A 25,359-nucleotide genomic window follows, 5' to 3' on the forward strand; every position below is an offset into this window, starting at 1 on the left:
GTAAACTCAAAAAGTCCTGCAAAATTGCTCTTTTCCTGAGTGTTCAACAAATTCTGAAAATCCCTACTCACTGCCCTGAATCTGGCTGATTGCTACCTTTGCGATTTATTCACTTATTTATTGATGAAGTCATTCTGGGGGCAGGGATGCCATGCAAACGTTCGACAGACGAGGGCAAAGACATCTGTCTGGTATTTCTTCTAGGCAGCAAAGCACAGGAGGATGAAAAGACTCGAGAAAACCGTCCACTGTCTGAAGAGTTACTGTATCCCCAGCGCCGCCGAGAATGGGGAGGGGACGGCTGGCTTCCTCTTGCAGGCAAATGACCGGCCGTAGAGTGCGTTTTTAAGGGGTGATGTCAGAGAAATTAAACTTGAGCAGCCAAACACACTCTCTACCTCAACGACGCGTTTCTCCTGTTGACGACGGCTGTGTAGCACACCCAGCTCACTCCTGTCCTGCTGGGAGGGGGGGCTGGCCGGCGGGAGACACTTATTAATTATGAACGTGAAGATGTCCCTTTAAGGTCTGCTGTGCTCTCCAAGAGCTGCATCCGGAGGCTTAGTGGGGTAGATTTGGCTTTATTTGTACATCCTAGAGCCGGGCTACTTTTTCGGGGAGGTTTCCAAAGCTCAGAGGTCTTTGGGGGGTGGGTGGGAGGAAAGTTGTGTGCAGGCAGGAAGCTAAATTCTTCTTGATGCGAAGAAACAAACGTAAAGACCGAATAACAAACAGGAAATGCCTAACTCGGCGGCGAGGCGGACGGGCGGTGCAGAGCACTGAGCTCCTTCGGCAGCGCAGCTCCACCGGCGGCAGGACCGCTCCCGCCACCGCGACTCTCCACCCGGGCTCCCAGCCCCGGGCTCGCAGGAGCCCTGGCATGGCCGCCTCCTACTGGATGCTGACAGGTAAACAAAGCCCCTTTTCTGCCTTTCTTTGAAGACCCAGGTCCCGTAAGCAGCCTTGCTGCCAGGGAAGTACTCAGTGGGTGCTGGCACCGGCGAAACGGCGTCCCCTGTCCCCGATCTCTGCCCCAGGAATGCCCTTCCCGGAGCTGCCCGCCAGCCACAGGTCGTGAGGGACTTCTTCGGTTTGCTTCTCTCTGGGAACTTTAATCCCTAAACCAATTTTAGAATCCGGGGGGTAAGAGAAGGCTGCTAAATGAGGATGAATGGCTGAGAACATATGGTGTAATTGAATCTGGCTTGGGGAAAAAAAAAAACAAAACACCAAAACAAAAAAACCAACAAGTTTGTTTGGGTTTGGTTTTGAGTTTTTTGTTGTTGGTTTGGTTTGGTTTGGGGGTTTTTTGTTTGTTGTTGTATTGTTTGGGTTTGGTTTGTTTTTAATTAGGGTAGACTTTCTGTTTTTCTCTGTTTGGCTCTCAGACTTCTGAGTAGTAAAAGGGGAAGTGAAGAAGCAGTTAATTACACTCAACTCACTTCAGAAAGATGAGTCCATCCAGACATGAACTATGTACTATTTCCTTTTAGGGGTTTATTGTTAAGGAATTAACTTCTTTTAGAAAAATGAATACAGCAAGTAGCAATCTGCCTAGCTAGTCAGTCTGTAGAAACATTTTGGATATGAAAACAGGGGAATCCAAGAAGTGGGAAAGAGGCTAAGGCAATGCTGGGATTTTTGTGCTTGCAAACTTGGACACTGAACTCCCCAGCAGCTCTCGCGCTGGCAAGTAGCACACAGTGAACCTGAAGCAGTACAGAGGAAGAAATCAATTTCATAAGAATTGTCCACATGCAGGCAGCAGTAAGTGGGGAAAAGGCAAAACAAGAGTTTTCACCTCTTCCCTTTGTGCTTATTGTGCAAGAACGAACAGACACAGGAAAATGCGAAAATCTGAATGTAGCATTTTGGTGTGCTATGTTTAGCCACTGTTCATAGCTGTCTTTATTATTATTACACAGTGATATACTTCAAAATGTGCTTTTGTTTGTGTTCCTTCACAGAAGGAGGCTTTGTAAAATGGCAACAATTTTGTGTGCCACAATTTCCCTTCAGAGCTGCTAAGTTGCCACTGGTACTGCTGACATATAATTCACCAGTAATGACAAAAAGGTTTACTTGTCAGATAGCAAGACATTTCAGAAGTAGGTCTCATCCAAATCTGTTAGGTGATTACTTTTTGGCGGTGGTAGGGCTTTTTCCTTTTTTAAAAAGTTAGTGTGAAATACAATACACTTAGAAATAAAAGGAGGCATTACAGATACCAGGAATGGGATTCAAATTGGCTCAAATAAATAAGAGACATAGTCCTACACAAACAAGTCAAAATGTCATAAAAATGTGGACAAGGAGTTTTAGAATTACAGCGGAATTAAAACATTAATTACATGCTACTCTTCCTTAAAAAGCAAAAAAAAAATAGGCCAATAATCTGGCAGGCCCTAGCAAACAAAAACAATCTAGAATAAAGGAGGTTCGTAGAGATGTATGATACACATTTGTGTATTGATACAGATTTTTATTCTTTTTTAAGTCAGCTTGGTTTTGATGAGGGCTCTGAGAATCTTGAGTACAGGAAGTCTAACAGATGCAGACAGAAGTGCACAGAGAAGTGACAAGCCTGATAAGGGCTGAGGAAAATGATCTATGAAGAAAGACTAAATGGGTTAGGCTTGTTTATCTAATAGCAAGAAAACTAAGGGTAAAGTGTTGAGCATTTCAAATATATCTTTTTATCAAAGTATTATACTAAGAATATTCTTCTAAATGTCAGTGTTTTGGTTTTGTGAGAGTGCTCAATCATGCCTTTCTATAGCGCATATGTTAGTTTACAAAGATATTGATGAATAGTTGGTTCTCCATGCCCAACAAAGGACAAAACAAAATCAACATAACTCACTATGCAAAAACCTTAGGGAATATTCAGAAGAACTTTCTTACTCTTCGGGTTATGAATTGCTAGGACAGGCTACCAAAAATCCCCCCCTGCATAATCTCCTTCACTGAGACTTCTGATGAAGTTGGTGGAACAGCCGTAAAGAATGGCTGATATACTTTATAAATACTTTACCTGGCCTGAGAGAAGTGACTAGGGATCTGCTGAAGTTTTCTCCAGCCCTACATTTCAACAGACAAGGAAGGAAGTAGTTAGTCTGAAGGGTTCCACTACTTCTTAATGCTTCTTCACTTACAGTTTTATGGAAAGCCAGTTTCCTCCTGGACTTCTTATTGGTGATGGTAATGTTGTATTTATAATAGAAAAGATAAATAGATACAGACAGAACTGTGTGCAGAAATTGAAGTGGTCTCTGTTCAGAGTCTGCACAGTCAGGACAGACACAGGATAAAGGGAAAGCATCAAATAAATGTTTCCCCAGTTTCCTTCTCTATCTTTTATTTTCCTTTGGTCTTGGAACAATAACATCCAACGTTTCCCAGCAGATTTCCCCCTATATCTGAGATTCTTTCCCACTAGCTTTTCTTGTCCAGAACTTGTGCGTGTTTGCTTGAAGTCTAGCTAAAGTGGCTGTAATATAGGGGAGAGGGGTTCCTATGGACATGACCTATCCTTGTCTAAAATCTGTATATAACCCATCTTCATAAAATAGTTGATCAAGATTTGAAGACATAGGACAGTGTGTCTCAGATGCTTTCAAAATAATCTTAGAAAACCAGCATGGCTCCAAAATCCTTGTGAAGATATGCTATCACCAGTTTAATCTTATCTTGCACTATGCCTAAGAAGGTCTGAAAATGGATGCCAAATTGCTGCAACTATTAGTACCTATAAAATTGTTTTTAAAAAGTAATACATTGCAAACTGTTAGGTTCTATTCATAGTTTCAATCTTCTATCAAGATGGGAACAGGCTATGCAGTTTTGAACTTCTACGTTAAAATCATTCGTAGAGTTAAAAGTACCCACTTGTTTTGGCTCTACCAACATCAAATGCATCTCTCTCCCTGACACTAGCAAAATTAGTATGAACCTAAAAAATTACAGTGATATGGTCTCTAAATTTTTGGAAATATTTTTATTCTACTGCTCATTCTTTGACATAAACAAATAGCAGTACCCAGTACTTCTTACAGGAGTAGGCAAAGCATCATCACTACTAAATATCTTCCTCTGTAAGTTTACAATGGTCTTGCTGATTGTGGACATATCACCGAAGTTTACAGTTGCCACCAAGTATTTGTGGATCACTGTTCATAACTGTATAAATATTAGAATCTGTTATTTGAGAAAGGGCCCATCTCAAAATGTCTCTACAACAGTCAATTTAATATTTTGAGTGACAACTTTATTTCAGAGTTGCTATTTTCTTTGGGTTGGTTTTTGTTTGTTTGTTTGTGTTGCTGTGGGTTTTTTTAATGCAGCAAGTAATCTGATTTCATGAAATAAACGTTTATTTTCTGCTAAATGGTACTGGATGCCAACTTGCAACTTTTATCTAAACTATATCGCATCTCCAAAGATGTGAGGCTGTTGGTAAAAATCTGACTGGAACCATAAGCAGAGAAAAGTTTGTACATATAAAGCAGTAAAAGAATAAAAAGTAAAATAAATATTAATGTGGAAGGTAAATACGCACTACAATTGTTTTTCCTTGAAAGAACAGCATGAGGTCAACACTTGTGATTTTATAATTGCAAAGAATGTAAAGAAGAAATTTTGCCATAAATTTACCATGTGGCATTTACATAGATATGTGAAAGGAACTCCTTAGGAAAAGCTGAATGCAGTGGGTCTCTGTCTCTGTTTTTGCATTAAAACATTAATGCAAAATTATTAGTATGAACAAGCTCAAGTTAAACAAACAGTTATTTATACATGTGCTTATGTTATATTCCCTTGGGTGGTCCAGCTTCCATCTGTGAAACTATTCATGCTAATAGAGTTAAGCACGTGTACTCACAGGAAGAGACTGTGAGGTCTGATAAATAAATTCTATTATGTAATATCTGATAAAGTTGTTTTTACACCAGTATCAAACTTAGAGACAAGGAACACACATTACTGGGCCAGATTTGAGTTCACTGTCCTGTTACAACTGACTAGTGCTAGATACTTCAGGGAAATTTATATGCACACCATAATGGGAGATATGGGATCATTTTTGCTCACAGTAGCCTTCTATCTCATTAAATCCTTGACTCCAAAGCCTTTCTAAGTCAGCAAATTCCATAATCCACAGTGGGTTGTTTTTGTTTTTTTTTCCAAAAAAACAGATAATGGAAACCAGAAACTTCCTTTTAGCCATTCTAAATTTGCCACCTTCTCATCTGTAGGAGGACATCCTCATAATTTTCTGTTACCAAATTGTGTAGTCATTCTAAACTTAACGTACCTGTTCCAGATGCCCAGACATACTTATCAGGGCACATTAGTTTGCCTACTTTCACAATTTTTCTTTTTTTTTAATCATTCTTCATGCAAGCACTGTCTTTTCTGTTCTTCATTCTTTTACTTATTCTTTCTAAATTTGCAACATTCATTCTGAAATGGAATTTTTAGTGTCATATGCTGTTTCAAAAATAAGCTACAGAACTTAGAATCACAGAATTTTAATGGGTTCGAATAGACCTTAAAGATCATCTAGTCCCAACCCCCCCCACCATGTCCAGGACACCTCAACGTTTTATCCAGCCTGGCCTTGAATACTGCCAGGGTTGGGGCAACCTGTTCCAGTATCTCACCACCTTCATAGTAAAAAATTTCTCCATAATTATCTAAGCCAAATTTCCCCTCTTTCATGTGTACCCATTCCCCCTTGTCCAGCCACTACAGGTCCTGATGGAAAGTCCCTCCCTGGCTTCCCTGTAGGCCCTCTTCAGATACTAGAAGGCTGCTTTGACGTCATCACATCACCTTTTCTTCTCCAATATTAATGTATAATGAAACAATTTTTTTATTATTTCTGGCTTGTTAAATTTGTCTGGGCTGCAAATGAATTGCGTAGTGATTGTTCAGGTCCAGTTTCTTTGCAAGTAGCATTGAACTAGTTGAACTGTGTTTTTTCAATGCATATTACTTATATTTGTGGACATCAAGCTTCATTTGAAAAGTGCCCATCTGCCTCTGAAGCACCTCAAAGCTGTCTTGCTCTGAGATGCAGGAAGCCGTCAAGACTCGTGCAAATGTAACCAAAAACTTTTAAAGCTGGAGTTCAGTTTAAGAGCAGCGTCCAAGTAACAGTTCAGGTTTAGATGTTTCCTGTGCCCGGTTCTCATTTCGCTGTGTGACGGCCGCCCTAGCCCGGCACCAGCAGCTGCTGGAGGCGGCACTGAGGTCTCCGGGGCACTTCGGCACCCGCTGACCCGGCCCAGGGGATCGGCCATCGCCATGCCGCTTGTCCCTTTCTTCATCTGTACCCGCAACTTTCCACATCTGCTTGGTTTTGCCGGTTTTAAGTTTTTTTTCTCCTCTTCTGAAACGTGAAGGGCCCCGTTAGGAGCCTTCGGGAGTCTGAGGTGCCGCTGTGAAGCGCTGGAAGTGACGGACCAGCGCCGTCGCGACTCCCTCCCGCCGTGCTCCCCGCGAGGCAGCAGCGGGGACACACCCCAGCTTCCAGCCCTCGCAGCACCTCGGCTGCCTCCCAGTCCCTTTCCCCGCTCCCCTCTGGGACTTTTCCTCCCTCAGGACGGAGCCCCGCCGTCCACCCGCAGGTTACGCGCCTTCCCGCCGCTCCTGCGCATGCACCCGGCCCGCCGGGGCCGAGCAGGAGGTGGGGAAGCGCACGCCGCGGCGGCGCCTTTGCAAGGGAGCGCATGCGCCATGGGGGGGCAGGCGGCGGGCGCCGCGCGTGCGCGCTGTGCAGGGTAGGGCGAGGGTCTGGCGGCGGGAGCGCGGAGCGGCCGTAAGAGCCCCGGCGGGGCCGCGCCTGAGTCCGGGACAGCGAGGGGATCCCCCTCCGGGGCACAAGGACCGTCAGGATGAGGCTGGTGAGGAAGGACCTGGAGAAGGACAACGCGGGGCAGGTGACGCTGATCCCCGAGGAGCCCGAGGACATGTGGCACACGTACAACCTGCTGCAGGTCGGGGACAGCCTGCGCGCCTCCACCATCCGCAAGGTGCAGACTGAGTCGGCTACGGGCAGCGTGGGCAGCAACCGCGTCCGCACCACGCTCACCCTCTGCGTGGAGGCCATTGATTTCGACTCGCAGGCCTGCCAGCTGCGCGTCAAGGGCACCAACATCCAGGAGAATGAGTACGTCAAGATGGGCGCCTACCACACTATCGAACTGGAGCCCAACCGGCAGTTCACGCTGGCCAAGAAGCAGTGGGACAGCGTGGTGCTGGAGCGCATCGAGCAGGCCTGCGACCCGGCCTGGAGCGCCGACGTGGCCGCCGTGGTCATGCAGGAGGGGCTGGCCCACGTCTGCCTGGTCACCCCCAGCATGACGCTTACCCGCGCCAAGGTGGAGGTGAACATCCCCCGGAAGAGGAAAGGGAACTGCAGCCAGCACGACCGCGCTCTGGAGAGGTTCTACGAGCAGGTGATGCAGGCCATCCAGCGGCACGTCAACTTCGAGGTGGTGAAGTGCGTCCTGGTCGCAAGCCCGGGCTTCGTGCGGGAACAGTTCTGTGACTACATGTTCCAGCAGGCAGTCAAGACTGACAATAAACTTCTGCTGGAGAACAGGTCCAAGTTCCTACAGGTAAGATGCTAAACAGTTTCCAGAGTGGGTGAAAACGGACATGAGAGTTGTCTGTCTGTGATAGTAAAAGGTAGTCACATGGGAAATAAGGCTCTTACTAGACAAAATAAATTTCTGACTGAGCATCATAAGAAAATTATTCTCATGCCTCTCAAATTGTAAGGTAGTTATGTGTGATACAGGGATGGTTCCCTCCCAGGATACCTTAATGTGGAGTAGAGAAAGTATTAAATATATAGAACTCCCTATAAAGGCATATTTATATGAATATAAATAATGTAAAGTGTGAAGTACAAATTGGAAAATACTTTAACTCTGCTGTTACTCTGTCATGCTGTATAGTGTGCACGTTTCATAACAGCTTTGTAGAGATGTTTTTTAAAAAGTACCTGGATGTGGTATAGGTTAATTAACTTTGTTGTTAGTCTTGTATTGAAGGTTATGCAGATCATGGCATTTTTTCCCGTTTCTTCATCATCTCATTGAGTGGGTGGGGGGTTTAGCCTTTAATGAAGTGGGCAAATTCAGAGCTTAAAATGAGTTTTCATAAGGGTACTTGTATAATTTTTAAGTTGGAGTAGGCCTGTAATCTATGCTTGCAGAGGGCTGGGGGCAGGGTGAGTGAAGTGTGTCCCAATACTTAATGGTCCCAGCGTTAGAAGACCAGCACACCAAGGAACCTCCTTTTGCATTTGTAGTATGGAAGTAATAATATGTGTGAGAAGTTTCAATGTACTTCACAATTTTGCAAGCATAATAGCTGTGCAACTGTGCAAGACTCAGTGCCTTTGCACTACATCCCTGCAGTCTTAAGAGGCCTTTTCTGGAATGCTTTAAAACGGAGAGGCTTAGATCTTAGTTTCTTAGTTTCAAGTAGCCCTCCCTTGGGGTGGGCATATTTAATGCAGTCTTTGACTAAGTGAAACAGTTTTCTTTTGTGCTTCTTGAAGTGCAGTTTAAGGGATTTGGTGTAGGTTCTGGGTTGCAGGAGAGATCCCTTAAGAAAAGAATCTTGTATGTTTCAAGAAGGAGGTAACTTCCTCAAATAACTGTCAAGGTTATTGTTATGTATAGTGGAAGATATTTGTGATTGGCTAATCAAAAAAATGGTCCTTTTTCTTTGAAAACACCAAACCTCTGACTTTGTTTTCGCTCTAGGTCCACTCTTCCTCAGGACATAAATACGCTTTGAAGGAAGCACTCTGCGACCCAGCCGTAACCAGCCGCCTTTCTGACACTAAGGCAGCTGGTGAGGTCAAAGCCCTAGATGACTTCTATAAAATGCTGCAGCATGAGCCTGACCGGGCTTTTTATGGCCTGAAACATGTGGAAAAGGCCAATGAAGCCATGGCCATTGATACCCTGCTGATCAGTGATGAGCTTTTTCGGCACCAGGATGTGGCTACGCGTGCCCGATATGTTAAGTTGGTAGACAGTGTGCGGGAGAACACGGGCACAGTGCGCATTTTCTCCAGCCTTCATGTGTCTGGAGAGCAGCTTGGCCAGCTGACAGGGGTGGCAGCCATCCTGCGCTTTCCTGTGGCTGAGCTCTCTGACCAGGAGGATGAGTCTAGCTCTGAAGAGGATTGATGACAGTGACTTCATTCCACAGTTTCCTTTCCATGTCATGCTGAAATGACATTGAAGGCGCTCCCTTCCTAAATACTGTGTGCAGATGTTCCATGACATGTAATTATAAGTTTTCAGTAGTATACACATAAAGTATGTAGCTCTGCTGAGCATACTACTTGATATCTGTTCTATAATGTGTGTTGAAGCAGACTGGTTTTTGCAAGTTACATCGCAAACCTCCAGCAGTATAAGAAACTAATTTGGCTCCCCAAAGCTGCTTAGTCTGTATATTAAGGCAGACTGGTAGCTTAGTGGAGTGTTTATGAAAAAATAATAAACTAAGAGGGAGAAATTCGTGTCAGACTATTTCTGTTCAAGTGCTTGAAAAGACTATTGAAAAACAAGTGTAAACTTCTTCAGGCAAGACCTATCAAAACTGTGCTTGATCTTCTTAGGAAGTTGCCATTCTTCCTAGAATGTGTCAAGGGAATGGGGTCAGCATCATTTCTTAGGGCTTTTTGTGGTGTTATGAGTCTAACCACTTAAATATTTCTGTGAAACACTTGAAGCAGTCTTTCAGAAATCAGATCCTTTAAGTTTTTCCCAAACATGATAGTAGATGCAAGAGAAATGGTGACTCTCAGTCACACACTTAAGTTACCTTTTTGAATCCTGTTACCTTGTGAGATTGTCCTAAAGCCTAACAAGGTATCATTGACTGTATTTTGCTAAATTGGCATTTTTTAGCAGCCAGTTCTGAGAAAGTGTATGAAAAGGCTTACAAAAGCTGGACCCTAGTTTCCATGAGGACTCTTTTGACAACAAACACTTTAGTTAATGTCATAATCTGGTATTTTTCTGTTTAGGTACCTCTTTAAAAATACACATAAGATGTGATACAGAAATTAAAGTTATGAAATTATAAATCAGATTTCATCCTAAAATAATGGCAACTGTAAAAGTCAAAATTACTTCTTCAGTTATTAGATCTGCTAAAAGTATTGAGAGCCACAAAGAGTTTTGTTTCTTCACTAGGCAATAAATCTTAGGCTGAGGAAGCAGAAATTGTTTTCAGATTCAGACATAACCTGTGAGGGAATTGTTTCAAACCAGTGTTTGATGGTGTGGTTTCTGTGTGTAAATAAGGATTCCTTTTTTAAATGTGGTGCAAGGTGGATAACAGGAGCTGTGGAAGACTTCTGAAATATGGAAAGTGACATAACAGTGGAACTCTAAAAATAAAACCACTGAAACTCTTAGTCTGGGTATAATAGTTTTAGGAAATTATTTTTAAGGGTAGTCCTATATGTTGATGGGTGCCAGTCCTCTGCAGTTAATACTATTTATTGTTAGCTGAAAACTCAGTCTAAACTTCTTAATAGAGAACTGCTTTTGAGTTAAAAGCCATCTTCCCTTTTCCCACCATCCACACAATCTTAAGGAATTCATGAACAGAACTTATATTAGAGCTGTAGCCCTGTGATTCTTCTTTCTCTGAAGACAAGCAAGCCCATTGAAACAATTGTTTACATTGTTTACATTTACATTTACTTCCATTCAAATTGGTAGTATACCACAAATTCATAGTTTATTTCTCAGCAAATTGAGAGACAGATCAGACTATTCTTTGGCTGTGGAATGGGTTGCTGTTTTACCAGACCAAACTGGTTCCACTTATTCCATTTTAAGCCAGAAATTATGAAGAGTTTTTGCTGTACTGCAAAATTACAATGGCAGTTTTGTGTTTAGTGCCTGTAGTGTATCATCCAGGAAAAGAAGCAGCCATTTTGTTGCATATTTGTTCTAAGGTAGAACTGCAAACATCTGGTAAGAAAACGTGAAAATAGTGATTCTTTGAATTATTTACACTTAGAGATAAAATTCTGTCCTGACTTTACATTTTGTGTATTTTTGTTTTTTTAGTTATTCCTATCATGTCACTAAGTCTCTGAAAGAAATACATGTGGACTTGCCCAAAGTATGGAAGGGTGGGACTTTTTTTTTCTGGTAGCCATTTTTGTAGTAAAATAAATATACAATCACTATGTATACAAATGCATCCTGTTTCAGGAAACAGCTTAAGGACTTGATATTGAAAGTAGGTTGTGTTTAGTAGTTGCAGATGCTTGACCTGGCCAAGTTCCAGAGTTGCTACTATATTTCACGTTTCAAGGAGTTTTGATTAGTTGAAAAGTCTATATTGACAGACTTTCTTAATGCAGACCTTAGCATATGTGCTCAGATGACACTTTCACAGAAGATGGATGCTATCTGCAGATTAAAGGAGGAAGTGCTAGAGCCATGGGAAAATATTTTTGTGTCCATTGTTTGAAACTAAAGGTGCATGAACTGAAAACAATATTTAATGATTTTGAAGTGTCTCAGTTTAGTTTCTGATTACATTCTGACATAATTCTGTGAATTAGTAATATGGTTTAGCTTCCAGTTTTTCACTTTTCAAAGTAAATAAATACACATTGTAGGATTTCTTAAAGCTTGTTACATTTGGTAGGAAGAAAGCTTTAAAAAGTGAAATCAGATTGATACTGAACCCTGCTGTGCTCTACAGTGATGCGAATAAATTTATTTTAGGCCATAATGCCTCTAATAATGCCTACTTTGGAGCAGGCCCCAGTTTCTTTTGTCATTTCTGGCATTTGAATCTGTTTATCATTATATAATTTTTTGTGGTTGTTTACCAACTAAAGTTTGGTGCAAAATGTGAGGTCACCACCAGCTACAGACCAAAATAATCCTATTAGTTAAAAAGCAACATAAAAGATTAATCTTCCAGTAAAACTTCAAAGCATTCAACATCTCCCTTGTTTTGTCTTCACCCTTGTGTAAGTAAAATGCTAGTAGTAAATTATCTTTGGACCACTCCCTGACCACCAATGTAACAAGAGCCCATAGCTCTTCAGCTTAATTTGTGATGGAACTAGGCTTGATGGTTTTAAAGCCATATGAATAAATGTCTGAGGTAATTTTTCATTAGCTACTGTTCTCTCATAGGTTAAATAGCCCTGAATTTTAAAATTAACCTACCATTTGAAAATCTCGGTTTAACTTCTGGGCTGCTGACCTTGGTTTGCCTATTTCTGTGGAGGTATATTATACCTCAGTTCTCATTTGACTGATTTATGTCTTGAGCCTCTCCAGTTTCTTTCTGTAAGCTGCATTATCCATCCAGAAAAGTGTGCCTCTATGCATGTGATCTCTTGTAGATCACCTATTCCATTCAAATTTTTTTGAGATTTTCATAGCTTTATTTTTAAAGAAAACAAGCCTGTTTCATACAGGAGTACTTACCTAGTTTTGCCGGAAAGAAGAAAAAACAACCACATATTCTCAGAATGTTTATGCTGGTTTTTTGTGTGAAGGCACATTTCTACAGTGTGTGGTCTATTTCTTCTACAAAAGATCTGAGAAAGCAATTTTTAAAATGTGGAACAGCAATTAGAAAGTCTGCAATTAGGAATCCTTGTTTATAACATAAAATTAGAATTCCTGCAAGACACATAATAACAAAAAAATGAAGGAATGACTTCAAAAAACTACTTATCTATGTACTTTTTAGATACAGCAGAACTTCAGACTTGATTTTTTTTTCCTTGGTCTCTGATATACCAGTTGCTTTTATCAGTTCCCCACCCCCTCTTTTTTAAAAAAAAGATTAAATGTTTCTTTTAGAATTAAGTTCTTAAAGGAGCTAGGTGCATCTGAGGTGGTTTAGGTGGATAAAAAAAAAAGTTTCTTCAAGCTCTGCTAATGGGGGAAATGATACAGATCTGGCAATCATTCCCTTCTCAGTTCCTGTTCACTATACACCTGTAACTTGTTACAAGGTGAATGATAAAAGTTTTGATTCTTTAAGAACTTAGGGTTTCTTAGTTCTGATTTGATTTAGCAGATAGTAGGCAGAGAACGGTTGATAGGGCTTTATTAGATTATTTTTTAGTATCTCTGTTTCTTTTGTAAGAGCCACAACTTGCTTTTAGACTGTTTTAATCAGATTTGGTATGGAAAAATAGTATTTTGAAAACTCATTGTTCTGCTAATTTAGGGTTAAGAAAATGCTTAACTAGTTTAGTCTTGTGATTATTAGTGTGATTCTTAAATCAGGCTCTGACGTGGGTTGAGCCTGAGCTTTTTCAGCAGTAGAAAGAGTAAACATAGGCTGTGGAGCTTCTTGTGTGACAGTTGCCCAAAGACTTGCTGAATAAGTGTAATGTTTAGTCCTGCCACATTTTTCATGCTTGACTCAAGTAGGGCATTGACTTGGATTTGAGGATAACTGCTTGCACGATAGAGAATATAAAGAAAAGAAACGTCTTCAGTCTAACAACGAAACTGCATATGCTCTGTGAACTTCTGGACTTGACTGTTTTAGAAATCCAGTATAGCTTTTCTGTGAAAAAATTGTCTCCTAAGGTGCCTTAGCCTAAAATAAAGCATGAGGAAAAGGTCTCTGAAATTATACTCTGTTGTCTGAAAATAATTCTTCCTTTTGTCCCACTTAAGGGCTGTACAAGAAACAGAGTGGGGGCTGGTGTAAGAGCAGCCCTTTCTTCCAAGTCAGTGTCTTCTGGGAAATGCAACATGAAGCAGAAACTTTCAAGCCCTGCCAGCTCTTGTCAGCTTTTGCTGTATCAGTCTCTAATTTATTGCCATCTTTTCACAGCTAATGTAATTGCTGTCATGCTGCTCTAATAATTACTTAAAAGTCAAATTAGAACTGATAATGAATCCTATGGTGAAATAGCTGTTCCATTAGAGAATGTTAATTGGTTGAAACCAGCCCTTCTTTTTAGGAATGTACATACCAGACTTGATGGGAAGTGTTTTCTCTGGTCCAAAATGGAATTTCTAGTCAAAGCCAAGCCTGGAATAGTGAAAAAAGAGCCTAAGGGCTCTAAGGAGTCATATGGAACAGAAGATAACACAGCTTAAGACCGTTTTCTGTTCCATAGTTAACACTAAGGCTAAAGGTGCTCCCTTTTCTGTCATTGTGTCATTGGTAAGTACAACTCCCCATTGTCTAAGCAAAAAATTATATTTTGTCTGAGATAGCTAAGTTACAACTGCCTCAGGTATGACACCTCTTGGGATGAGGGAGGCAATTTTCAGACTTTTGATCTGAACTTGACAGGAAAATAATTGAAAGCTGGGTCTCTTCCTATCTAATACACTTATGATGTAGTCTTCAAGTTTCAGTAAAAAAACGCCCTGAGTAGAGTTCTGTGTTTCAAAAAGACTTGGTACCAGGTGGCTAACAGCAAATCTGCTTTTGAAGACAGGCATATTATTTCCCATGCAGCCTTTTTCTTTGCTCAGAAAAAATAACTTCAGCAGACTTTTTACTGAAAGGGCTTGTATCAAAGATGGCGGGGGGGGTAAGAAAAAAGCTAACTTGACTCTTGGCTTGTAGTTGCTTTGGTAACAGAAGGAATGTCTTGGGATACAGAGTTGATAACTATCTTCAGGACTCAAAGATTTGTTTACAGTAGTGGTAACAAGTGATAAATTCAGAATGTCTGACAGTTGTTCAATGCTCATGAACATTACCTTCAATGGTTTCTGATGCTCTGAAAGCTACAGTAGGTTTTGTTGAAGAATACCATTTCCATTCCCATTTGCTAAAGAAAACTGGTATATCCTGTATAATTTTTTCCTCTCCTGAGTGGAAATTGTTGTTCTGAGATAGGGTGTCTAAGAGAAACTGAAGTGGACTCTGGAGAAACAGTGCTGGGTGAACATCAGCTTTCTGCCAGGACAGTGAAGTCTCCTGGGGCAGTGGCTGCCCTTGCTGCAAGGCTGTGTGTAAGAGCTACTGGGACAGCAGTGATGAGAGCCAGAAAAAGAGCAGCTGTCTCATGAGGGAACTTTTCCAAGTTCCAGAGCTGTGAGGGAAGATGAAAAGCTATGGTTTCATGGAAAACATGAGGTGCTGATTTGGGTATGTGACTCCTTCCCTAAGGAGAGATGCAGTGAATGTCTGAAATATCTGTACTCAGTTCTAACAACTCATGCTCAGTTGAGGGTAAGATGCCAGCTGATGTGATTAAGCTCTTTGTATGTGTCTGAGGGAGAGGAGCCTTGAGCCTGAGCCTTGAAATTGAGATACTGAGACCTTGGTAATCCTGTCACTATGGAGTAACTAATTTCTGACAAACCTATTACACAAGTGTCACATGTGGAGTCATTGCTGTATCTGAGGCTTGTGAAGGACTGGTTTTCTTTTCCTTTCGTACCTGTCTGAAAGCCACCTTCTTTTTCAAAATAATTGCTTTGTGAAACAAATACCTCACTGTGTCATGTTGGCAATATGTATGATAACCCAAGTAAAAATTCCTAGTCAGACATTAAAAAAAAACTAAACAACAAAACCAACAGAAGCTGATTGAAATAAACGTTTCAGAGGTTTTGGGCAGTGCCTAGTGAGAATAAAAAGAGACAGACAGATAAAACAATATGTAACCACCAACAGCTGGTGGTTTTTAACAGTTTTTCAAGTCATTTCAACTAAAGGATTGTTTTTAAAGATAAGCAGACTGGTGAGTCAAATCACTCAAATGACAAGTTTTTAAACCTTTTCTTTAGAATGCCTCAGAAATCAGTTATCAAAACTCTTATTAATACACAGTCAAACATTGTGATCTTGGTAAACAACTGAGTTATGATTGCATAAGTTGTTTCAAGCTGTCTGCATATGTTTTATCCAAGGGTAGATGTGCATGGTTCTGTGTATTTTTCTTCTTAGACAAAGTGTTTTCTGATGAGAACAAAGTTAAGTATTCAGAAAGAACAAAATTAATCTTGGCAATTAATGCTGACAGTTATGAGTCTAACTTCTCCTAATTCTGAAGACAATTTCTAATTGTCTTTTTTTTTTGGAGGGGGGGCAGAGTGTGGAAATTGTCACTGAAAAATGCTTAAGGCTTTAGGCCTTAGTATTTTGAAAATGAGGTTTTAACTTCTAGAACATTTTTTAAACTACTTTGTTTTTCCCTAGTTTAAGCACTTTTATTTTGACATAAGAACTGGCAAGAAATAATGTATGTTAGAGAGCAGAAAGTTCCTACTACTGGAAAAATGAGAAGTTGGAACAGCCTTGCAGTCAGAAAAAATCTGAGCAAAAGGTCACTTTTATATGGAATTTTTTACCCTGAAAAATATTATGTAGTTGCCAGCAACAGATAGGAATCAATTCAGCAGTCCTGTACTCCATGCTTGAAACAGAAGCAGAGCACTTGCTGTTTTTATTCTAGTAGAGTCTTGTGTTACCCTGTTTATATCTGTCCAATTCATAGCACGTTTGTTCACACCACATCTCAACAAACACACCAGATTACACCACAAAACTGAGCTGCTGTCAGACAGGAATTAGCTAATGATGCATCTGAGCTAGTGATACAAAAATGCATTGATTAGGTGCCTGATAAAGGCAAGAGGGGTGTTGTGGGACATAAGGTGATGGCATGAGGTTCATTTGTGCCTTTTTAGAAGGTCTTTTTCTTCACACTCGCAGGTCCTGTTGACTTCAGAAGACCGAGTAACTTTTAACGCCAAAACTTCAAAGTGGTATCTACACAAGAAAGTAAAATTTCATCACTAATAAACTTCCATGGTACTTCTGTGCAGGTGATGCAGATGTTTGAAAGAAAAAGTAATGGATTCTTTATGGAAGTCTAGATGCCATGAGGATACTTTCAGAACAGGCCTGGTCCGGACAGATATCTTTAAAATCATAGGTGTACTTCAGTGCTGTGGGTGGGAAATGTAAGTTATTAGTGCCAGTAATTCATGTAGAAAACTCTATCTTAAACTTCATCTAAAAAACAGGATGTTTTCCTACCTCTAGGATACAGCTTTAATTTTTTGGGGTGGAAACAAACCTTCCTTTTATAATCTCTTCATGGCTAGTTCCAAATTTCCCTGAATTGTTTATTGACTGATAAAACATTTGCAGTAAAAAGATCTGGGGTTAATTTTGCAGTGCTTTCAACTGGTTTGCCAATTGCAGCAATGGTACAACAAAAGAGATGTTCATACTCTTACTGGTACTTGAGTGCCACAGTCTTTAAGTAGATATAGTTGATGATGTTATATTATGCTGAAGTTTTCAGTATGTTATTAATCAGTATTGGTAATTCATGGGGGTATACTTGCTTTTGGAGGATTTATTAACTTTTTAATTAAAAAAGATGTCTTGACTATAAAAATATACCACCTAAAAGAAAAATATTAAATATCTGTAAACTTTTACTGCAATTTTTAAAATTACTTTATTTCCTACCTTCAGTGTGAAATGACAATGATCTTGATCATATTCTCCTCCAAACATGTCACACATGATTCTTTTGGGGAATAAGTTTCTAGAGCACAGTGGAGGTGCATCTTTTATGCTTATTTCAGCTGAGTGATACCAGTGGGAAGCTGGCATTTTGGTTTAGTCTTTTTTTCTGATGAACTCAAGTGAACACTGTACGCCATTTCCTGACTTACTGCTCCATGAACTTGTTTACAGAAAGTGTGGTTTTATCTGTCGCCTGTACATTATGCTCACCTCACAGGTAGACTGGAGATCAGCTACTATCAAACAAAATGTCAAGCTTGTGAAAGTCCTTGTGATTGTCTGAGACCATAAGAGGGGTAAAGCTGCCTAAGTAAAAAAAAAATACATGAATTGCCTAGTGCAATGCCAGTCGTTCTTTTGTCCAAATGAACAAACTTTTTTATTGCTGATCTTCAGTTTTTCTTAGGGTGCAGTGTCTTTCATGATGTGTGTGTGGTGGTGGTTTTTGTAGCTGTTACTTAACTTCTATGGTGAAGTTCATGGAAGATTGGATTTAATGACCACCGTGGCAATTTGCAGTCTCACATTCTTGTCTGCTTAGTATACTACTCAGTTACGAGTGTAAACTTTATGTTATCACAGAACCATGTTTTTTTAATTGTCCAGTACAATAACAGATTTCTTATGACAGTTAACAATTCATAGGTAGAGACAAGTAAGGAGGCAGACTGGTTGACGATTATCTTCTCTTTCAGCAGTGAGCAGTCATAAATTTCAAATCAGGAGAGCTTCGTATGTCCTAATAGAGAGTCACTACCATTATTACCCATGACACATGCTTGAAATGGGCTCAGGATTTTGCTGTGAGCAGGTCAGATCTGATCTGTGCAAACAGGCAGTGCCTGCTGCACCATGCTCTTGCAGGACAGCACTGGCTTTCCCTTCAGGCATGTCAATACTGTGCAGTTGGGGATGAAGAGGCACTTCCATCTGACCTTGTGTGAGAGCCCTAGAATCTGGGGACCATTCATGGTGGAATTACAGCATTTCAACAAAAATGTGACTTCCTTTATATTACTGCCTGTAGCAATCTTGTATCAACTATATTCTCACTGTAGTAATTTTTCTGGTTACCAATAAGAGAAAAAGTTTGAAAAAAAGAAAATCTTGAACAATATTATTGGCAATAAAGTTGATTCATTGCAAACAATTAACGTGTGCAATAGGAAAAAGGTATTATTTGGATGATGATTCATTTTTTCAGTCAAAACTCTGTGTCAAGCATTTTTAAACTTTTCAAAATTTGTTTTTTTAAAAGTAGGTTTCATCCCTTACTCTCCGGTTTAGCTCTCAGAAAGCTGCAGGTATAATTATTTAATTTTAAAAAATGTTTTAAACTTTAGTAGGATACTTACATTATGAAAAATGTTTTCCATGTTAGACTGATGTAGTCATTTTCCGGTGCATTTTAAATGGAGTTCAGCTTTGTGAGTATTCTTTTGATATACATTTTTTCTGGAACCTGTTAGCTTTATAGAACAAGTTCATCTGAAAAGTAATCTAAGCCTCAGTGCTAAGAACCAGTTTAAATTTTAGAGTTTTCAAGTTTTTGCTGAAGTATGAGAATATGTTTTGGAAACAGAGATTCTATTTTATGTCACCATGACATAAGAAGCTACAGAAACATACTGTTTCCCTCTTGCTCTACTAGAAGATGGCTCAGATAAAAAATATGAATGTTCTGTTGTGTTACAATCAAAAATTATCATAGATGCTTTATTATCAGAAATAATAGCTAAGGTGTCTTTATACAACTTGACTGTAGTTTGCAGGTTGATTTTTTTCTTTTAATACACACATCTGAGATTTTATTCTGAAGTGTGTTTATCCCCCATTTGGGTCTGTCGTTTTTGCTTGGTCAAGCTTTCTGCTGGCTTTTGGGTTTTTTCGCCCCAAAATCACTGCACAATAGAGTTGTATAAGACCAAAGGAAAATCTAGATATTTGTAAGATTCCATCTTTTCCTTTCCATTGCACTCAAAAAAAAAAATAATCGTGTCACAGCTGAATTCATATTGATGCATTTATAAACTATGGTTTTGCTGTAATATGTAGAAACTGGCTTGGATTTAAGTTCTGTTGTGCTCTACCTAGCTGGGTGTGAGATGGTCATATCAGGATATTTGATTCAGTTGAGAGTAAGCCAATGATTATGTTTAGCACAAGGCAATGAAAGACAAATTTTTTAGTCATTGTGAAGTAAAGAAGTAAAAAAAGTTGCTGCTTTTCAGAAAGTCTTTATTGCCACCAAAGCATTTGTACTTTTATAGTAACTTAAGACTTGGCGAAAAATTAGCCAACAACCCCTGGAAACAACATATGGGGGGGAGGGAGAATGAAGAATAATGATACCAAGTCCAGTAAACAAAAAAAATAACTGCCTTTCATCCATGTTGCAAATGGAGTGATGCTCTTCAGTCTTATGAGTGAAGCATCATATATTTTATTGATATAAAACAGTGAATTGCCAAAATTCATTGGTAAATGCGATGGTGATTTCACAAGATTTAATGTCAAAGTACACTTGACTATTTACATTGTAGAGGGAGAGACAGATTAAACTGTCAGGGAGACTGTCGTATTGGGTCATCAGGTTCAGAAAAGGACCCCCTTGCTTTCTAAACTCTTCTCAAAGAGAAATCTAGGTGCGGCCAGATCTAATTCTAGTCCCAGACTTGGTCAGTGGTTATGTGTAAAGGATTATATGTGCACAATCAATCCTTCATATCACTTAGCTAAGATGTCAAAGTTCAGCATGCTGTTGTTCACTTACTGAGAATGTACTGTGGCAAGGAATCTCTCAATCTCAAGGAGTAACCTCGAGAGGTGTCCCTTCTCAGGGAGAGAAGGGAGCACTCTTGCTGTCCTGGTAGGGAGATAGTAACACAAGTTTTCAGTTAGACATTTTTTACATCAGTTCTCAGATTATCACATAATGTGATGTTTGAAATGGAATGTTAGAAAGGAATTTCTGTCCTGGGGTATTTATGGGTAGTTGGTTTTAAGTTTGATGGGGTAGGCTTGTGATGTGTAGACTTATTAGACAGAGTGATTTGTTTTGAGGTTTATTTGGTGCTATGGTTCACATTCTGTTAAAGTCTATTTACATTTTTTATATGTAAATAACAGCATAGTGGCAATAGATCTACCCTCAGAAGTGCATATAATTTGTCTGCAGTGCTTGGCAGTTTTCTCTGATTTTTGACAAATTCTTTTTTTTCAAAGGCAGCTTGCAAGCTGGCAAGGAAAAAAGCAAGTGCAAAGTATGAATTCAAGAGAAACTTAAAAATGTGTAGACAATGTCTTTTGAATTCACATTTGAACGCTGACAAGTAGTAATTTCTTCCAACTCAAAGGAATCATCCATGTCATGAGTATTCAGGACTTTCTTTTTCCTTAGTCCCAATATTAATATGCTAACATTATGAAAGATGTAGGCCACGTTATATAGTGACAAGTCACCAGTCTCCATCTTCTCAAAAAAACCGTCCTTTGAATGGCAAATGATACTTATCTTGAACACTATTACACTTACATCTCTGCCTCAAAATTTCTCGCAGAGTTCTACAAGCTTTCACGTGTTTTTATCATGAGTTTCAACTCTGATATTGTAAGATACATCTCTGATTCAAAGAAACATTTAAGATAACCAATTGTTAACTGTAATAAACTGGCACTATGTAAGGATGGTCATATAATTTTTTTTTTAAGCAAATAGTGGTGGGTTGACCTTCTTAACCATTTGTGCTATCTATTACACAAGCCAGCAGTATCTTTGGATTGAATCACAGACATAAAGTTAGAGGAACTGTTGTTTGAAGTGACGTGATTTATGTGATTAGATAAGCTAGGAAAGGTATGGGAGCTACTAGCTTAAGAATGAAAAAAAGATTGTGTTTGCTTCCTCCCATTATTCAAGTGTTGCAGAATTCAATTTCATAGGAAGTATGAAAAGAATACTTAGAAATATTTATTAATTATTTCACATGAAAAGAATTATAACACTTTTGATACTCAATTAGCATCATACTTCTTTAAAAAACAACAGTAAGATACATATTGGATCTACCTGGCTTTTTTTTTTTTAGACTAGGAGCAACAAAATTAATTTTGTGTGTAATACACAGAGTATGCTAGGTAGTATAGGAAAAACAGTCTAGCTGACAGGTCAAATGAAAAATCACGATGGAAGAAGTGGCTTTGGGGCTTGCTAATGTGTGTTTCCCACAGCACTAGGTGTATCTGACTTTCATGCTTTCTGCATGAAATATGACTTAATTATAGGTGAATATGAATAGTTTCTATCTCCAAAAAAAAAAAAAAAAGAAAAAAGAAAGGGTCCTGTGGGCTTACAGATAAAGCTGTGTGGTATAGTGGAGTGTCCGTGAGGAAATGGTCTTGGATAGCAAAGGGGAATGGGCATAGAGGGGAACACAAAGATTATAGGTCCTTGAATGGAGTTAAGTGTTGATGGAAGAACTACATCCAAAAGATGGACTGGAAATCATTGGAGACAAGATGAAACATTTTTAGGAGTTGTTTCGCTTCCATCAAGCTGCTAAATTTGCTAAGCCTTCATACATCTGCACAGATCTAGTAGCAGACCTCGAAAACTTTTCTGTATGTGACCAGATATTTCTAAGGCTTTTTTCTTCCTTCTGTGAGAAATGGCATAATGCTAAAAATTGTGCTGACAAGAGGACCACTTTCCAAATTTTGAACAAAATAGTTTTATTCTGATGACTGATGACTGAATAGGTCACATACTCTTGGTCTCTGCCAAGAATATGCCAAAAATATGCCAAAAACTTTTGCCTGTTGCACTGTGTTATTAATTTCGGACCACATTATAAAGCATTGATTCAGTATATTTTCAGACTTCACACTGCTTTATAAATCTATTTTCCAGCACAAAATATTTAGTACAAAACCAGAAAAGGGACCTTTTTTTAATGGGTTGTACAAAGCATTTAATAGGTTTTGAAAAGCATGTGGCTACTGAATCTGGAATTACTTTCAAATATATATTTCTTGGTCTTTCAGGGTATTAATCTACTTTTAATAAGAAATGTTTTTTTAGTTATTCAGTCCCTTTCCAGAAACTCAGTCTTTTGCTTTTCAGAGGTTAAAGATTAAAGAAAAAATGCTGGAGGCAAAATTATACAAAGGTTCTTTTGTAGCCCAGAAAAATAAAAGGCCTGAGTTAAGCACTACTGAAAAAAAGTTTCAGAAGTTGATTTTTTTTTTTAATATACAGCTTTATTTGAAATATGTTGATATTTAGCCAGCCAGAACTGAATGCAGCAGGAACTTCTGACACAGCCTCCTTGGCCTTCTGCAGTAAAGGCCAGAGCACTGTGGCCCCCAAAGTCACAGACAGCCATTGTACCACTCTTTCTTCTACTTGGGATGTCAGTGGCTAAATCTCTTTTTCCTAAGACAAGGCTGTGTAATTCTGCAGTGACATTATCACTCGTAGATTTGCTGGTCCAGCAAAAAATCCGCATTTGAGCCATGATTTCACAAATAACATCTTTATAGGTATGTTTTTACAAGCAGAACATGTTTAATCTTCCTTGCTACCAGCCAGATGCAGTCCAGCCCTGACCCAAGTTCATGGTGTTGTGTTGATGCAGCCAAAAGATCCAGCTTTCAGGAGGTTTTATTTCCTGAGGTCCAGTGCTGTGCTTACTGAAGGATACAGTTTGTTCTGTGCTGGTGGCTTCATTCCAGCTAGCTGAGAGCTGCAGCACAGGCTTGCAAGTGCCAACACACGATGGTATCAATTTCCTCAGGTGAAAGAGTTTTCTAATTGCAGAGCATAATACTATTGGCCACTGTCTTGAAAATAAGCTTTTGTGTGAGGCCACACCAATGCTCCCAGTCCTGCTCCCCTCAGTGAGTCACTTTCACCAGCATCTCGATTGCATCCTTTTACACTGCTCGTTTCTTATGTTTTCTACGATCATGAGAGACAGGTGGTCTTTGCAACATCAGCATAAAATACTTTTAAAGGCAGTCAGTTATTGCTTTATAAACTAGGACATCTTTTCTAATACAACTTAGCTTTCACATTTTGATCAGATGCACAGTTCCTTGTTGCTGTATTGCACACGTGTTAGCATGTCTTTAAAACATCTTTATAGCAATGTTGGTTGTAATATGTGCTGTACTAACATTAAAGCAAAATTTTTTAAATTTATTTTGCAAGAGTTCCAAGTATATGAGAATTACATAAAGCATTTTAATCTTATCTTAATCTTCAGTTTAAATTTCTCTATCCTCTTTTATATCCCAGGATGAAAGCAGTCTGAATTTTAAATTTTTTGTTAATTTCCCAGTATTTTCCAGTTGTACATACTTTTGCAAGACATTTCTACTTGTTTTGGTGTCCTCCTTGATTGCACTTAGATCTGCTTTGTTTCAGTCTCTTCTTGCAAAATGCAGATGAATTGATAAAGACAACGGAAATGCTATAGCAGTAAGTGTGAAATGAAACAAAAATAACTTTTTGACCACAGGCTGGGGAAGGAGAAGTAGTGCACAGCCAGTGAGTTAGCCCTGTTCAATTCTAAGTGTAAATTTGTCCTTTCCTTTTTTTGAAAGAAAGCATTTTTATTTGTCAGGATAACCTCTGTTTATAGAGGATTCAATAGTTATTTGCTACATGCCATACACAGATAAAACATTCTTACTCAATTTAATCTCTTGTTTAAGTGGATCTTTGTGATGTCATTTATTGTGGGTGATTTGTGGTGATGTATTTTTCATCAGTAAAGAGCCAGGTGTTAGGCTTTGTTCTACATTTTGGGTTACGTTTATATCCATCCGTTTTAGGAAAATAAGGGTGCTAATTCTGTGTTTATAAGGTTAGAGTGGCCAGCCAAAATGCTGGTGGACAAGTCCCAGAAAAATCTAGTTTTGTATAGTTTAGAGGCAGAATAACCATCCAGACAGCGTGAACGTTTAGCTAAAAGAACTCGTTAAGTAAAACAGAAAAAATTTTATTAGTAGCTACTGGACAAGTATGAGCTACTACTCTAGGTTTGTAATAGAAATAATATTTGTGTTGTTGTCTTGGTTACGTTTAACCTTTCATGTATAGGTACAAGCTGTGCTAAGCAAAGAATGGTACATGCATCAGCTCATGTTCTCCTCAGTTTAAATCAGCAGTGAGAGGGACGTTGTCCCAGGTTTTCTGCAGTGCCTTCTTTCTTGTAGGACATGAAATTAAAACTGTAATTTCAGTTTTAACCTTTGATAAACATTTATATTCTGCACTTCTGACCTGTATTAGTTGTTTCTGATGTATTAACAGTCATTCTGTTAACACAACATGAAATAGTTCAAAATCTTAATTTAATTTACCTACATTAATTGTGAGTAAGTAAAATACCACGTACCTTTTGAAAAAATGTTTTTTTCTCCTTACTACCCGTGACTCTGGAAAGAATCCTCTGCAACTTCCCTGTAGCTCTCATTTTTCCACAGCTTCTGCCAATAGTCTTTTTAATTCATATGCGCAACTTAGTTAGAAACAGTAGAGAGTGCATGTCATCTTAGACAGAAACTGGAAGTGTGAAAGAGTTCAAGCTAGATATTGTTATTAATATAATTTTCACAGCCACAATCTTGATATTTTGAAATGTTCTGAATAAGCAGCTCATTTGTATAATGTTCTCTGCACTAAAAAATGAAATAAAATGTGAAAGCCAGGTTGCCATAAATCAGTAGATTATTGTTGGTTAGCAGCCTAACGTAGGTCACCGTGAACTCCACTTTTCCATTTACCATCTGCAGATTTGA

The 25,359-nt window shown here is 39.2% G+C and overlaps 2 protein-coding genes across 3 annotated transcripts in view; both read left to right on the forward strand.

The window, feature by feature from the left end:
• Positions 1–209: 209 nt before the first annotated feature.
• The window catches only part of ITGA1 (integrin subunit alpha 1), a 70,995-nt gene continuing 45,845 nt past the window's right edge, over positions 210–25,359 (forward strand). For both annotated transcript variants that reach the window (XR_001874141.1, XM_017811194.1), the window contains exon 1: positions 210–908. Coding sequence is in view for 1 of the 2 variants with exons in the window: in XM_017811194.1 (XP_017666683.1) it covers positions 698–908 (211 nt within the window). In the remaining variant the exon portion in view is untranslated. The remainder of the gene's footprint in view (positions 909–25,359) is intronic.
• On the forward strand, positions 6,773–13,676 carry PELO (pelota homolog (Drosophila)). The gene is made up of 2 exons (XM_017811196.1): positions 6,773–7,625; positions 8,784–13,676. Exons 1-2 carry the CDS (start codon positions 6,900–6,902, stop codon positions 9,213–9,215), a joined length of 1,158 nt encoding a protein of 385 aa, XP_017666685.1. The 5' UTR covers positions 6,773–6,899; the 3' UTR covers positions 9,216–13,676.

The sequence above is a fragment of the Lepidothrix coronata genome, unplaced genomic scaffold (genome assembly GCF_001604755.1).
Source record: "Lepidothrix coronata isolate B3197 unplaced genomic scaffold, Lepidothrix_coronata-1.0 Scaffold31, whole genome shotgun sequence".
Taxonomy (NCBI): domain Eukaryota; kingdom Metazoa; phylum Chordata; class Aves; order Passeriformes; family Pipridae; genus Lepidothrix; species Lepidothrix coronata.